The 14,804-nt window shown below is 70.2% G+C and overlaps 3 protein-coding genes across 5 annotated transcripts; 1 reads left to right on the forward strand and 2 right to left on the reverse strand.

The window, feature by feature from the left end:
• Positions 1–565: 565 nt before the first annotated feature.
• Positions 566–7,218, reverse strand: LOC107051537 (retinoic acid receptor gamma-like). Its single transcript, XM_046905006.1, is given in 9 exon segments — positions 566–1,835; positions 2,157–2,315; positions 2,526–2,730; positions 2,816–2,884; positions 2,886–2,993; positions 3,706–3,863; positions 4,402–4,543; positions 4,636–4,784; positions 6,330–7,218. Coding segments are annotated over 8 exon segments (1,095 nt in total). The 5' UTR covers positions 4,753–4,784; positions 6,330–7,218; the 3' UTR covers positions 566–1,698.
• Positions 7,219–9,864: 2,646 nt separating this feature from the next.
• MFSD5 (major facilitator superfamily domain containing 5) lies at positions 9,865–12,387 on the forward strand. 3 transcript variants are annotated; one of them, XM_046905004.1, is made up of 2 exons: positions 9,865–9,969; positions 10,851–12,387. In XM_046905004.1, exons 1-2 carry the CDS (start codon positions 9,866–9,868, stop codon positions 12,217–12,219), a joined length of 1,473 nt encoding a protein of 490 aa, XP_046760960.1. In that variant the 5' UTR covers position 9,865; the 3' UTR covers positions 12,220–12,387. The 3 variants fall into 3 exon arrangements, with proteins under 3 accessions (XP_046760960.1, XP_015129141.1, XP_015129142.1); XM_015273655.4 differs by having other exon boundaries at positions 9,905–10,115; XM_015273656.4 differs by having other exon boundaries at positions 9,905–9,955.
• A 641-nt stretch (positions 12,388–13,028) lies between these two features.
• Positions 13,029–14,432, reverse strand: LOC107049862. Its single transcript, XM_015273657.4, has 3 exons — positions 13,889–14,432; positions 13,627–13,735; positions 13,029–13,548 (listed from the first exon to the last, which is right to left on the reverse strand). Exons 1-3 carry the CDS (start codon positions 14,189–14,191, stop codon positions 13,271–13,273), a joined length of 690 nt encoding a protein of 229 aa, XP_015129143.1. The 5' UTR covers positions 14,192–14,432; the 3' UTR covers positions 13,029–13,270.
• Between the last annotated feature and the right edge of the window lie 372 nt (positions 14,433–14,804).

Raw genomic sequence — 14,804 nt, forward strand, 5'->3', positions numbered from 1 at the left:
GCGTAGGGCGGAATGGGGCATGGGGGGCGGGGGAGCTGTGGGGGGACACGGAGGCGTATAGGAGCCTGCGGGAGGGGTCCGGGGGGGGCTATGAGGGGTACATGTGGTGTAGGGGGAGATGAGGGGCGTGGGGGTCGTGTGGGGGGAATATGACGGGGTATGGGGGGTATAGGGGGCGTGGGGGGGGGCAGACAAGGGATGGGGAGGATGGGGGCACGGGGGGCTGCGGGGGACATGAAGGGGGGTGCGGGAGGGGGTGGGCGGTGCGGGCACGGAGGTGGGGGTGCGGAGCGCTGCGGGGCTCCCAGGGGAGGGGCGGAGCAGCGCTGATCCGGAGCGCCCCCCCGCGGCCACTCGGCGCAGTGCTTTTAAGGGGGGACCCGGGGGGACCCCGTGGCGTCGGGGGGGCCCTGAGCTGCCCCCCTCCGCCCCCCGTGACCCCACGGAGCGGCCCCACGCGCCCCTCCCGACCCCGCGGTGAGGTCGTTGTCCCCGGGGGTGTCCCCACTGTCCCCCATTATTCGGGGGGGGGGGGCCGCTGTCCCCGAGCACCACGCGCCCCCCCTTTTGTTTCCATCACTTTATTTTGCAAAAATAGAAAAGCCCCGACCCCCCCCGGGATGGGGGGGGCTGTAAACATGGCTGCGGGGCCCCCCCCGAGGGGGGGGCAGCTCGGGCACGGGGGGGGGGGGGGAAGGAGGAGGGATGGCGGCAGGGAGATGTAAACGCAAAGGAATAAATAACGGGGGGGGGGGGGGGGGGGGACGAGCTGCCCCGTGGGGGCACTCCCGGGTGTAGTGTAACAGACTGCCCCCCCCCCAGCGGCCCCAAAATGGGGGGGGGCTGCTCCAGCACTGGGCGGGGGGGTACGCAAAAGGACCCACCCACACCCAGAGGGGCTGTGGGTAACAGACATTGGGGGGCGGGGGTCAATTTGGTCCTGGGGGGCAATTGGGGTGCCCCCCCATTGTAAGTTGCCCTGGGAAGGAAAGGGGGGGGGGGGGGGGGGGAGGCGACAGGTCTCCCCCCGCATTGCGTTCTCCTATGGCTTAGGACCCCCCCCACGAATAGGGGGGGCTGGGGGGAGCACGTCCCCCCCTCTTTGGTCTCTATAGTGTTCTGTGCCCGAGGGGGATGGGGGGGGGGGGGTGGGAGGAGGGGGAGATGGGGAGGAGTTGTGCCACCCCCCCCCCCACCGGCATAGAAAAGCAGAATCCAGGAACCCCCCCCGGGACCCCCCTCCCCCCCCCTATATCTATATAAAATCACCCAGCAATAAAAATGCGGCCCCACCTCGTACAGCGAGTGGGGAGGGGGGGGGCAGTCCAACCTGCACCCCAAAACACCCCCAACTGGGGAAGGGGGGGGGGGCAAGCGGGATATGCCCCCCCCTCCCCCGGCTCCTTTCGAATAAATAACGGCGGGGGGGCCCCCAGCGAGGGGGGCGACGGGCGTTCAGTTGGGGGGGACAATTTCTGTCCATCGGTGCCCCCCCTCCACAAGCACTTTGGCATGAAGCTGAGGTGGGGGCACACGGGGGGGGGGGGGTCCCCCAGCTTAAGGCATCAGCGGCACCGCGGGGGACCGCCCCCCGCCCCGGCTCCGTCAGTCTGCGGAGCCCCCCCAAAAAGCAGAGCGCTGCGGCAGCGGGGGGGCCGGAAGGCAGCAGAGGGGGGGGGGGGGGGGGCTTCCCCCGGCCTAGGGCGAGGCGGGGGCTGCGGGGGGGTCCGGGGGGGGCTCCTCCTCGAACATCTCGGGGTTCTCCAGCATCTCCCGGATCAGGGGCGGCATTGGGCCCGGGATCTCCATCTTCAGCGTGATGGCACGCTCAGCGCCTGGGGGGGGGAGGGCGGGAGAGGGGGGGGATGGTCACTTCACATCCCCCCCCCCCCACCCGTGCGCTCTCCCCATAAGCCTTACACTCCCCCCTAAAACGAACCTTTTCACCCCCACGCAGCCTTCCCACCCCCAACCCCCTCCCGCTGGAAGCAGCACTGCGAGGAACCCCCCCGGGCGGGGGGGGGCACCTGCAAGTTCCCCACTCCCCCCAGCCCTGCATGTTCCCCCCCCCCCACGTCCCTGCGTGCCCCCTGCCAGGACCCGCCCAGCTCTCCTCCCATCACTCCTGCCGACCCCCCCCCAAAGCCCCCCCCCACCTTTGGTGCTGATGCCGCGCAGGTCGGTGATCTTCATCAGCATTCTGGGGAACATGTGGGGCTTCGACGGCCGCCGCCGCCGCGCGTAAACCCTCAGCGCCTCCAGCAGCGGCTCCTGCAGCCGCTCCACCTGCTCGGGCTCCTCCAGGTCCTGCCGGTCTGGGGGGGGTGGGGAGGGGGGGGGGGTTACATCCCGCCCCACATTACCGGCAGTGCCACGTTGCCGGCAGCGCCCCTCAGCATCATCGGCTCCTCACGCCATCCATCCCCCAGCAGCTGCCCCCCACCCCCCCCTTCTGCCCCACAGCGCTCCCCCGGCTCCCTCACCCCCCCCCCCCCCTCCGCCCCGCCCCGCCGCGCTGCCCCCACCCCCGCAGATGAGGCAGATGGCGCTCAGCAGCCCGGTTTCGGTGTCGTCCATCTCCAGCGGCAGCAGCTGCCCGGCGAAGGCGAACACCAGGTCTGTGAGCGGCCCGAAGCCGGCGTTGTGCATCTGCGTGCGGTTCAGCGTCAGCCCGTCCGAGAAGGTCATGGTGTCCTGCTCGGGGGTGTAGCGCGTGCAGATCCGCAGCATCTGCGGGGGGGACGACGGGGGGGGGGGGGCTCAGCGCTGAGCTCTGCGCGCCCCACATCGCGCCCCGCATCGCCCCCCGGCGCACCAGGATGTCCAGGCAGGCGGCTTTGAGCAGCGTGATCTGATCGGCGATGCTGAGCGCGGTGAAGCCCGGGCAGGCGCTTGGCGAACTCCACGATCTTGATGATGCATTTGGTGGCCAACTCGCTGAATTTGTCCCACAGCCCCGGGTCCAACTGCACGCGGTGCTGAGCGCTCGAGCTCTGCGGGGGGGGGCGGGGGGTGACCCCACAGCCCCAAGGGGTGACTGACAGCCCCATGGGGTGATTCACAGCCCCGCGGGGTGACCCACAGCCCCACAGGGTGATCCACAGCCCCATGGGGTGACCGACAGCCCCATAGGGTGATCCACAGCCCCACAGGGTAACTGACAGCCCCACGGGTGACCGACAGCCCCATGGGGTACCTGACAGCCCCACAGGGTGATCCACAGCCCCATAGGGTGACCCACAGCCCCACAGGGTGACCAACAGCCCCACAGGGTGACCCACAGCCCCATAGGGTGACCGACAGCCCCACAGGGTGATCCACAGCCCCATAGGGTGACCCACAGCCCCACGGGGTGACTGACAGCCCCATAGGGTGACCGACAGCCCCACGGGGTGACCCACAGCCCCATAGGGTGACCGACAGCCCCACGGGTGACCCACAACCCCATGGGGTAACTGACAGCCCCATAGGGTGACCGACAGCCCCACGGGGTGACCCACAGCCCCATAGGGTGACCGACAGCCCCACGGGTGACCCACAACCCCATGGGGTAACTGACAGCCCCACGGGGTGACCGACAGCCCCATGGGGTGATTCACAGCCCCACGGGGTGACCCACAGCCCCATAGGGTGACCGACAGCCCCACAGGGTGACCCACAGCCCCGTGGGGTGACCCACAGCCCCGCGGTGCCCCCCGCACTCACCATGGTGTATTTGCCCAGCTGGCACAGTGAGGGGAAGGTCTCCTGGTGCGCCCTGCTGACCTTCTGGATCAGCTCCTCCAGCGCCGGGCTCAGCTCGGGGCTGTCGGCCGCCTCCTCCTTCACCTCCTTCTTCTTCTTATTGCGGTCATTGCGCACGGCTGTGGGGGGGGGGGGGGGGACACTGCGGGTACGCCGTGGGACAGCGGCACCCAGCGGGACCCCTCAGGCGTCCCCCCCATAGGACTCCCCACGCCGGTGCTGCCGCCGTCCCCCAGGCACCACTCAGTGCTGGGGGTGCTCCGGGGGTGCCCCCCACTCCCACCCCCTCCCCAGGCAGTGCTTCCTCCCCCCCGGGGCGCTGGGACAGGATACGGCAGCGGCAGGATATCCACATATAGCACAACGCGGCCACGGGTCCCCCACCCCGGGGGGACACGCAGGGGATGACCCCGCTCGGCCCCCCCTCCAAAAAGGCCCCCCGAGGGGCTGCACCGTCCCCATCCCCAGGGAGTGCGGGGACATCCGGACAGCGGGGACAGCCCCAGGGCGCCCAGGGACAGCCGCACACCAGCGACGATCCCAAAGCGCACACAGCCGGGTGCCGGGAACAGCCCAGGAGCGCTGGGGGCAGCCGGGCACGGCGGTGGTCCCGAGGGACGCACAGCTGCGGCCCCCCCCCCCCCCCCCCCAACACACCTTCCTTGGACATGCCGACCTCGAAGCACTTCTGCAGGCGGCAGAACTGGCAGCGGTTGCGCGTCACCTTGTTGATCTGGCAGTTCTTGTCGCGGTGGCACGTGTACACCATGTTCTTCTGGATGCTGCGGCGGAAGAAACCCTGCAGCCGGGGCAGAGAAACGGGGTGATAGGGGAGCTGTGGGGGGGGGGGGACACACACGGGGCCGTGACCCCCCCCCCCGGGGCGCCCACCTTGCAGCCCTCGCAGGAGCTGACGCCGTAGTGGTACCCCGAGGATTTGTCGCTGCAGACGAAGCACGGTTTGTAGACGCGCGGCGGCGGCGGCGGGGAGGGCGAATTGGGCACCATCTCCTCCGAGCTGCTGCTCTGCGTCTCAGCGCCTGCGGGGCACAGCGTGATGCCTGCGGGCCCCGTCCTGCAGAGCCCCCCCCGCCCCACGGAGTCCCCCCCTCCCCCCGGTCAGGAAGACAGGAGGACATGGGGACGGGGGGGTGGGACAGAAGGACACGCTGAGTAGGGGACGCAGGGCAGTGCCAGCCCTGGGGTGCCAACCATGGGGACAGACCTGGGGGTCCCACGCCCCCCCTGTGCCCCCCCACAGCCGTCTGCAGTCCTGGGCAGGAAGTGCTTTTTTTTGGGGGGGGGGGGGGGGGGGGGGGGGTTGTGTGTGTGCATTTCAGCACATGTGTGTGTGTGTGTGTTTGTGTATCTGTGTGTGTGTGCACGCCGAGTGTGCGCACTGAGAAAAGGAAGGGCCGGAACTGCCGGAGCGGAGCTCAGCCCGGCTTCAATCGCGCCCCCCCCGCATTCCTCGTGTGCCCCTCCCCCCCCCCCCCCCCCCCCCCGCAGCCCTTTACTTTTTGGGGGGCACTCTTGAAGAAGTCGGGGGGAAACCTCCCACCCCCGCCCCCGCCGTGGTCGCCCAACAACAAACAGCCGTCCCCCCCCACCCCCCCATCCCGAAACCCAGCCGCAGCCGCAGGCACGCACCACACCCTGCTGCACCCCCGCGCAGGCGCTGCGCCCACGGGGGGGCCACGCAGCCCGGGGGGGGGCTCCTCCAGGGGGGGTCTTGCATTGAGGGGGGGCGATTCCAAGGAGGGGCACCGCTCTGGGGGGGGTTTGATTACGGGGGTGGCTTTATGGGGTGGTTCTGTTTCTAAGGGGGGGGGGGGGGATCCTGGCTCCTGGGGGGCCGTTTCCAAGGAGGGCTCCTGCTTCTGTGGGGGTCTCACGTTCAGGGGGGGTTCTGCTTCAAAGGGGGGGCGGCTCTATGGGTGTTCCCCCCCATCTGAGAGGGAGTAGAGAGGTGGCATGGAGCGCCGGGGCTCTTCGTGCCTCAGTTTCCCCCCTGTATTTTGGGGAGCCCCACATCGTCTCTCCCCTCTCCCCCCACTTCAGGTGCAGGCGAGGCGGGGGGCAGCCCCATAGGGGTTATATGGAACCGCTGAACCCCCCCCCCCCCCCCCCCCCCCCACATCACCACCACAGCCCGTGGGGCGGCAATGGGGTCCTCCCCGACACCGGACCCCAAACGGGGCTCTGCACCCCCACCCCAATGGCGCGGGGACAGCGGGGCCCGGGGACGGGCGTGCGTCCCACCTGGGTGTGCTCACAGCGCACACTCACCCCATGCACACACACCCCCACCCCGCCCCGCACAGCCCCACTCGCACACCCCGCGCTTCCACACCCTCCCACATCACACACACACACACACATAACCGGTTTCCACACCCCCCGCCTCACGTCAGACGGGGCCCAGTCTCACACACACACACACACTCAGTGTCACACTCAGCCTCACACACACTCCATCTCCTGCCGCTGTCACCCTCGCAGTGACACCACGCTGCTCACACACACACACACCCGTTGCACACACAGCAGTCACACCCCCCGAGGGTGACACACCGCCGGCTCACCATCAGCGCACACACAGCCCCGCTGTGCACACACAGCTGCTCACGGCTCCCACACGCGGCCGCGCCGCCCTCACACTCACAGCCGCACAACTTCCACACGCAAAGCCCGGCCTGGCACAGCCGCAGCGCTCAGCACTCACACACACTGTGCGCCGTGTTGCACACACACACACACACACACACACACACATACACACATATACACACACATATACACACACACAGCGCCCGGCACACAAAATCACAGCCCCTCACACGCGCTCACACTCACCGCTGTCCCTCACTCACGCTCACGTTCTCGCACTCACACTCACTCACACCCACTCACACTCACTCACACTCAGCTCTCACGCTCTCTCCCCCCGCACTGACTCACCCCGCCCCGCCCCAGCTCTGATTCACGGCCCCGGGCGGCCCCGCGGGCCCGGGCGGCCCCGCACCAACGCGACGGGACGGGACGGGACGGGACGGGTCCCGCTGCGACCCCTCCGGGTCCGACCCCTCCCCCACAGCCCACTCCCCACAGCCGCTGCCCGGGCCCCGAACCCGCGGCGCTGGGACCCTCTCAGCGCGACCCGCACCGCCCGGGTCTCGAACCCGCGGCCCCAAAGCCCCGACCCCGCACCGCCCCGACCCGCACCGCCCCGACCCGACCCCCGCGGCCGCACCCCCTCGGCGCGGCTCCCCCCGCCCCGCTCCCTCGTCCCGGCTCTCGAACCGGCGGCCCCATCCCCGCAGCGCCGATCCCCGCGGCGCCGCCCGCCCCCGTCCCGTTCCCGGTCCCCCCGAGGCGGCGCGGTACGCACCGTGCGGGGCGGCGCCGGGCCAGGCGCACGGCAGAGCCCCGCAGCGCGGCCCGTAGCGCGGCCCGCAGCCCGCCTTGCGCAGCGCGCACGCCCCGCGGTTGGTCACGTCGTGCAGCCGCCGCGGGACCGCCAGAGCCTCCACGCAGTCGTACATCGTCCCGCGCACCCACCGCAGCCACGCGGCGCGGGACGGCCCCGCGGCGGCTGCGGCCCCAACCGGGCACGGCCCCGCCACGGCGGAGCCGCGGAGAGACCGCCCCGGGGTGGGGGGGGGGGGGGGCGGGGATACGGGGACGTGGGGGGTGGGGACAGGGAGGGGCCGGGGGGCAGAGCGGGCGGCGGGGGGCGGGGACGGACGGGGGGGGGGGGACGCGGGGGCGGGGGGGGACGTGGGGATATGGGGACGGGGGGACGGCGACGGAGGGGGTCGGGGGCGTAGACGTGGGGACGGGGGGACACGGAGACTGCGGGACGTACGGGGACGGGGACGGGGGGACACGGGGAGAGGGTACGGGAACACGTCCGGGAACGGGGACACGGGGATGGGGGCACACGGGGTGGCAGCGACACGGCCACGGGGACGGGGGGACGCGGGGTGCGGGGACACGGCGTGGGACACGGAGAGGAGGGAGCGTGGGGGGATGTGGCCATGGATGTGGGACACAGACGGGGGGGCGCAGTGTGGAACAAAGGCTCGGGGACACAGAGGGGCGCGGGGACATCACGGACACGGCGCGACACGTCTATGGGACAGGGACACGGGGATGTGCGGTGCGACACGGGGACACGAGGGGAGGGCGTGGGAAAGGACCACAGCCGCGTTGTGACACGGGGACACACGGACACGGAGGAGGGCACGAATGCTGTGCACGTCCCGGCGCCACACACATCCCTGCACGGCTTCGTGTGTCATTGCATGACGCTGCATGACGCTGCATGACGTTGCATGACGTTGCATGACGTTGCATGCAGTTCCACGGTGTTGCACGGCGTGGCACAGCTTCCCGTGACGTCGCACAGCGCCGCGATGCCGCGCGGCGTTCTGCAGCTCTGCGGTTTTGCACGGCACTGCGCAGCGTTGCACGGCTTTGCACGGTTCCGTGCAGCATTGCACACCGCGGCCCAGCTGTGCACGCCTCCGCCGTGGCCGTCACACACTTTTGCACAGCGTGGCACGCCTGTGCGCACCCCCAGCCCCCGGGGCGTGGCGGGATGGGGGGGTTGTGGTGGGGCCCCACTGCTGCAGCACAGAACAAAGCCCCCATTGAGCGCAGGCGTTTCCACCCCAATTTTTTTTCCATGATCGCATTCCCCCCCCCCGCCTGGGGAGAGGGGGGCAGGGAGGGGCACCGCATGCGTGCCTCACACACGTGTGTGTACACGGCTGCGGGAAGCGAGGCGCACGCCTACGCAGGGCTGGTGCTCTGCTTGCACACGTGTGTGCCCACGCTGGCACGGACACGGCTGTGTGGGGCTGTCCTCTGCCCCCCACCCCCCCCCCGCTCCTACGGCCCCCATGTCCCACGTATGGCCCCACTTCTCCTATGCCTCCACTTCTACGCGCCTCCTGTCCCCCACATCCCCAACGTTCCTTCTGTTCCCATGCCCCCCATGTACCCAATGGCGCCCCCATGTCCCTCCATGTCCCCCCGGGTCCCCATGTCCCCCCATCTCCATGACCCCATACTTTGTTGTCCCCACGTCCCAATTCCCCCTCCCAGGGGCACTCTGCGGGTGGGGGTCACACGAGGACGACGGGGCGAGGAGGGGATGAGGGGGGTGGGGACAGCAGCCTCCCTGCCCGGCCGCGTGCACGCGTGGGCACACCCACGTGAACCCCCCCGCCCCCTCCCCCGGCTGAGCCCCCCCCACTGAGCCGGCTTTGGGCTATAAATACATAAATACCGGAGGGGGCATGTGGGGGGGGGGGGGGACAGCACCATGGGGCTGGCGTGGCACGGGCAGCGGCTGCACAGCCCCCCCTGTCCCCTGTGTGCTCCCCCGGGGGTCCCCCCTTGCTGCCACCCCCCATATTGTCCCCCCCCCTGCTGCCCCCCCCCTTGCTGCCATCCCTCGGGTCCCCCTCCCTGTTGTTCCCCCCCACTCTGTCACCCCCCATATTGTCCCCCTTCCTGTTGCCCCCCCCCTTGCTGCCATCCCCCACATCCCCCTTCCTGTTGTTCCCCCCCATTCTGTCACCCCCCATATTGTGCTCTCCCCTACTGTCCCTCCTCCTGCTGCCACCCCCCGGGTCCCCTCCCCTGCTGCCACCCCCCCTACTGCCCCCCTCCCTGCTGCCCCCCCCCACCCTGTCACCCCCCCCGCGGCTGCTGCCACCGTTGCCCCCCTCCCTGTTGTCACCCGCCCTGCTGCCCTTCTCCCTGTGCCCCCCAACCCTGTCCCCCCCCGTGCTGTTCCCCCTCGGGGCACTGTCCCCAGTGCCCCCCCTGCGCCCCCCCCCCGCCCCGCCGCCCCCGGCCCAGCATCAAGTGACGGTGAGTGAGGGAAACTGAGGCACGGCGTGGAGCGGGGCGGGGGGCGGGGGGGTGAATTGCACGAGGATGGGGCATTTGTTCCGGGGTTGGAGCACCGGGGCAGTTGTGCAAGGGCATCCGCAAAGGCCGTTTGCCCGCAGGGGAGGGCATTTGCACGAGGACCGCGGAACTGCACGGCGCCGGGGCTCCGGCCGAGGCCGAACGCGAAGCCCCCCCTCACGTGACGCGCGCCAAAATGGCGGCGCCCACGGCGGCGCCCGGCGGAAGCGGAAGTGGGTGCGCGGAGGCGGCGGTGCGCGCCGCCGCTTCCCCCACTGAGGGGCAGGTGGGGCTCGGGCGGTGCGGGGCGCTGCGGGGGGAGAGGGGGGCTCTGGGGAGGTCTCTAGGGCTCTTTGAGGCGCCATGGGGGTTTGGGGGACCTCTGTCGGGCTGTGGTGAGGCCTGCGAGGCGCTGGGGGGAGTTCTGGGCGGCTCTGCGAGATGCTGTGAGTGGGGGGGGAGGTCTCTATGGGGCCGATCTGCGGGGGTTCTGTGGAGTGCTTTGGGTGTTCTGGGGGACTCTTTGGGGTTCCGTGGGGCCAAAGGGAGTCCTGTGGGTCTGTGTTGTCCTATGGGGCCGTATATAGCACTGAGGGGGCGAGGAGCGTCTGTCGGGCCAGGGAGGGCCGTGTGGGGACCGGGGCTGTGGGAGCGGCCCCTCTGCGGGGCAGGGATGGGGGAGCGGTTCTGGGGATGTGTGGGGCTGAGTGTGGGGAGTGAGCGCCGGCATTCTCTGGGGCCTGGCTGGGGTCAATGTGTGGGGTGTGTAGGGCTGAGTTGGGGGTCAGGGAGGGGACTGGGTAGGGGTCACAGTGAGGGGGATACGTAGGGACCAGGTTGGGAATCTGCACAGGGGATGTCTAGGGCTGAGCTGGGCGTCACTGAGGGGGATGTATAGGGCAGATGTGGGGTCAGTGAGGGGAATGCGTAGGGCTGCATAGTGTTGGGGATCAGTGCAGGGGATGTGTGGGGCTGAGTTGGGGGTCAGGGCCAGGCATGTGCAGGGAAGGTGATGTGTGGGGCAAGCTGTAGGGATGACAGGGGGCAATGCGGGGTCTCTGTGGGTGCACGCAGCACAGGGCGCTGTGGAGCCCCCAGGGCCGCCCTGCCCTCCAGCTCCCCGGCCCCGCTCTCTCTCTCTCTCTCTCTCTGCTGACCCCCACCCCATCTGTCTCCCGCAGCCCCCGGGATGCCCAGCCCCACGCCATGCTGCTCGCCGCCTACGCCTCCCTCGCCGCACTGCTGGCGGCCGCGCTGGGCCTGGAGCTGTTCTCCCGCCGCACTCCTGGCCCCGCCACCAACCCGGCCTTCGCCCGCTTCCAGCACCGCTTCCTGCGCGCCTACCTGCCCGCGCTGGCGGCCGACTGGCTGCAGGGCCCCTACCTCTACAAGCTGTACCACCACTACCGCTTCGTGGAGGGGCAGATCGCCATCCTCTACGTCTGCGGCTTCGCCTCGGCCGTGCTGCTCGGCCCCCCCGCCGCCTTGCTGGTGGACCGCCTGGGCCGGCGCGCGTCCTGCGTGCTGTTCTCGCTGAGCTGCGCCGCGTGCTGCCTCACCAAGCTGTCCCGTGACTACCTGGTGCTGGCGGCCGGGCGCGTGCTGGGCGGGCTGGCCACCGCGCTGCTCTTCTCCGCCTTTGAAGCGTGGTATGTGCACGAGCACGTGGAGCGGCACGACTTCCCCGCCGAGTGGCTGGCCGGCACCTTCGCGCGGGCGGCTTTCTGGAACAATGTGCTGGCCGTGGGGGCCGGCGTGGTGGCCACCGCCCTGGCCGAGTGGCTGGGGCTGGGCCCAGTGGCCCCGTTCATGGCGGCCATCCCGCTGCTGGCGCTGGCGGCCGTACTGGTGCTGAAGGACTGGGAGGAGAACCGCGGGCCGCCACGCGCGCTGGCCAAGACGTGCGGGGATGGGCTGCGCTGCCTGCTGGCCGACGGGCGCGTGCTGCTGCTGGGCACCGTGCAGGCGCTCTTCGAGAGCGTCGTCTACATCTTCATCTTCCTCTGGACGCCGGTGCTGGACCCGCACGGGCCGCCGCTGGGCATCGTCTTCTCCAGCTTCATGGCAGCCAGCATGCTGGGCTCCGTGCTGCAGCGTGTGGCCGTGTCGGCACGGTACCGCCTGCAGCCCGTGCACCTGCTGGCGCTGGCCGTGCTGCTGGCCTTCCTCTCGCTCTTCATGCTCACCTTTTCCACTGGGCCCGGACAGGAGAGCCCGGCCGAGTCCTTCCTCGCCTTCCTGCTGCTGGAGCTGGCCTGCGGGCTCTACTTCCCCTCCATGGGTTTCCTTCGGCGCAAAGTGATCCCGGAGAAGGAGCGTGCCGGCGTGCTGCACTGGTTCCGCGTGCCGCTCAACCTGCTGGCCTGCCTGGGGCTGCTGCTGCTGCACGGCAGTGACCATCGCAGCGGCACACGCAGCATCTTCGCCCTCTGTGCCGCGCTGATGCTGCTGGCGCTGCTCGCCGTCGGCCGCCTCTTCACTGTTGGCCGTCACGACCCAGAGCTGCGGCTGCCGCCCTCCCAGGGCCCCCCCGAGAGCCCCGAGCTGTGAGGGTGGTGGTGGGGGGGGGGGGAGGTCGTCCCCAGGAGTGCTGGAGACACAGGGACATGGCACGGTGGGACGAGTGACCCCTGTGCACCTTTGCAGCTGTCTCTTCTTTGCTTTGTAAAGAAAATAAAGTTTCCATAGATCCCCCACTGTTTTTTGGGGGGGAAGGAATGGGGTAACGTTTGCTGTTTGGTACCGTGTTTCCATGCCATGCTCAGCACCCCTCTGGGGCACCTTTGCAGCCCCCAGACCCCCATGTGCAGGGTGGGTGTCCCCCTCCTTCCTGGGGGAACCCATGCCCCCTCCCCCCCACTCCTGGGCTATTTGTTGGGGGGGGGGGGATGACCTCGGGCCAGTGCAAACTGTGCTCCTCACTGCCCAAACCACTGGGGAGCGCCAGTACCGGGACTGCAGCACTGCGCCCCTTTGCGGGGGACCCTGCAGCCCTAAAGGGTGGGTGGTGAGGAGTGGGAATGTGGGAGCCCTGTGGGACCTGGAAGGAGAGACTGAAGGCCTGAAGGTCCTTGCAGGCCCTCCGGGGGGGGTTCTGCAACCCCATGGTGTCACAGCCTCACACGGTGCCAGAGGGAACGTGCAGAGCCCCATGGCTGTGCTCCGGCATCATCCACTGCAGGGACCTCCATGGGACCCCTCAGAGAGCCTCTCACTCCCCTGGACCCCCTCTGACCTCCTCAGAACCCCACTAGGACCCCCTCAGGGCCCCAGAACGGTCCCCTCCAGATCCCACTGGACCCTCTGCACCCCTGGACATCACCCCAACAGGAACGCTTCCACACACTGCACACTGCAGCTCCAGAAACACCCCAACGGGCGTAACAAATACAAATTTACTGCGCTGTTGCTGTTTTCTGCATAAAATGACTCAAAAAAGCCAGGCTGTCCCACCGGCACATTCCTACCCCCACCCCACCTCAATCCCAGCCCGTTCCTATTCCCACCGCTACCCCCATCCCATCCCGGTCTCATCCCAATCCCACCCCCATCCCATTCCTATTCCCACAGCCATCCCAATCCCACCCCCGCTTCCCCCGCCCTACAGCTGCTGCAGCAGAGCGAACACCTCGGGGTCGAGCTGCGCCGGGCTCAGGCAGTCGCGCAGGCGGGGGGCCGTGGCCGCAGCCCCCTCCCTCCGCCGCCACTCACGCAGCATCTCGAAGCTGCACAGCGCCGTGCGGTGCGGGTTGTTCTCGCGGATCTGCTCCAGGCGGCAGCGCTGCAGCCCCAGGCACAGCACGCCCACCTCCTGCCACTCGTGGCCCAGCAGCTGCGCCACCCGCAGCAGGTCGCGCTCCGACAGCAGCCGGCCGCCGCCTGGGGACACCCACGGGGACGTCAGCGGGGGATGCGGTGCCCCGCCCCGCCCCCCCCCGCCCCCCGCACTGTCCTCACCGCATCCCGGCGGGTCCGTGGCGGCGTCCGGAGGGCCACCGACCGCATCCCGAGGGCCACCCGCCTCCTGAGAGCCACCCCTGGCAACCCGAGGGCCACCGACGGCAACCTGAGGGGGCACGGCCGGTAACCCACGTGCCACCAGCAGCGACCCGAGGGCCGCCGACGGCATCCCGGGCGCCACCGAGGGCCGCCAACGCGCCTTCTGAACGGCACCGAGGGCGTCCGCGGCGCCACCGAGGGCATCCTTAGCGGCACCCACCTCTCCCGGGCCAGCGGCGGCCGCGTCCTCGCCGGGCAGGCGGTACCGCAGGATGAGGTCGTTGCGGGCCAGGCGGCGCAGGACCGCGGCGGCCACGTGCAGCGCCCGGCCCGGGAAGTGCTGCAGCAGCATCGTGCAGAGCTCGGGCCGCGTGGCCGCCTGCAGCCGCGACAGAGGCAGCCGCTCCTCCAGGAGGTACTTGAAGGTCTGGAACTGCTCCTCCGACAGCGCCCGCTGCACGTCCAGCAGCACCTCGCGCTCCGTGGAGGCCACGGGGCTGCGCTGCGGGGTCGGCTCACCCATCGTCACGCGGCCAGCCCCGGGATGCTCATCCAGCTTCGCTCAGCGCCTCACGTCCGGACACGGGGAGGGCTCGCCCAGCACTACGCGCCCCCCACCGCCCCCCACCGCCCCGTGCCCGCAGACCCGCGCGGTCTCCCCCGGCCCCGCCGCCCCTCACTGCGCTTCCGCTCACCGCGCGGGGCGGGGCCGGGAGTTTCCCGCCGAGATGAGCGAGCGGTTGCCATGGCGCCGGGGGCGGGGCTTCGCGGGAAAGGGGCGTGGCGACGCAGGGGGGGCGGGACTTGTGTTTAATTGGAAGGGCGTTGCCTTGGGGGCGGGGCTTGCGGCTGGGGCGGGGCCCTGGTGGGCGGGGCGGGGCGACGTGGGCGGGGCTTGTGGCTGAGCGCTGTACCGGCAGGGCGGAGTGACGGGCGCGGAGCAGAGGGGGACGATCCCGTCCTGCCGCGTCGCACCCCCTCCGCTGATGCAGCCAGATCACAGAGCCACGGGCTGGTCGGGTTGGAGGGGTCCTCGAAGGTCACAGAGCCATAGGCTGCCTGGGACGGAAGGATCCTTAAAGCCCGTCAAGCTCCAACGATGGACCCTCGTGGCCCTACAGCCATTTTGGGGTGTC

Source organism: Gallus gallus, chromosome 34 (assembly GCF_016699485.2).
Source record: "Gallus gallus isolate bGalGal1 chromosome 34, bGalGal1.mat.broiler.GRCg7b, whole genome shotgun sequence".
NCBI lineage: Eukaryota > Metazoa > Chordata > Aves > Galliformes > Phasianidae > Gallus > Gallus gallus.

Coding starts and splice junctions, on each gene's coding strand:
- MFSD5 (XM_046905004.1), top strand. CDS start 9,866: ATGGCGGCGCCCACGGCGGCGCCCGGCGGAAGCGGAAGTGGGTGCGCG. Junction 9,970..10,850: donor GGGCAGGTGGGGCTCGGGCG/GTGCGGGGCGCT, acceptor TGTCTCCCGCAG/CCCCCGGGATGCCCAGCCCC.
- LOC107049862 (XM_015273657.4), bottom strand. CDS start 14,191: ATGGGTGAGCCGACCCCGCAGCGCAGCCCCGTGGCCTCCACGGAGCGC. Junction 13,736..13,888: donor CCGCCGCTGGCCCGGGAGAG/GTGGGTGCCGCT, acceptor GTGCCCCCTCAG/GTTGCCGTCGGTGGCCCTCG. Junction 13,549..13,626: donor CACGGACCCGCCGGGATGCG/GTGAGGACAGTG, acceptor GGGTGTCCCCAG/GCGGCGGCCGGCTGCTGTCG.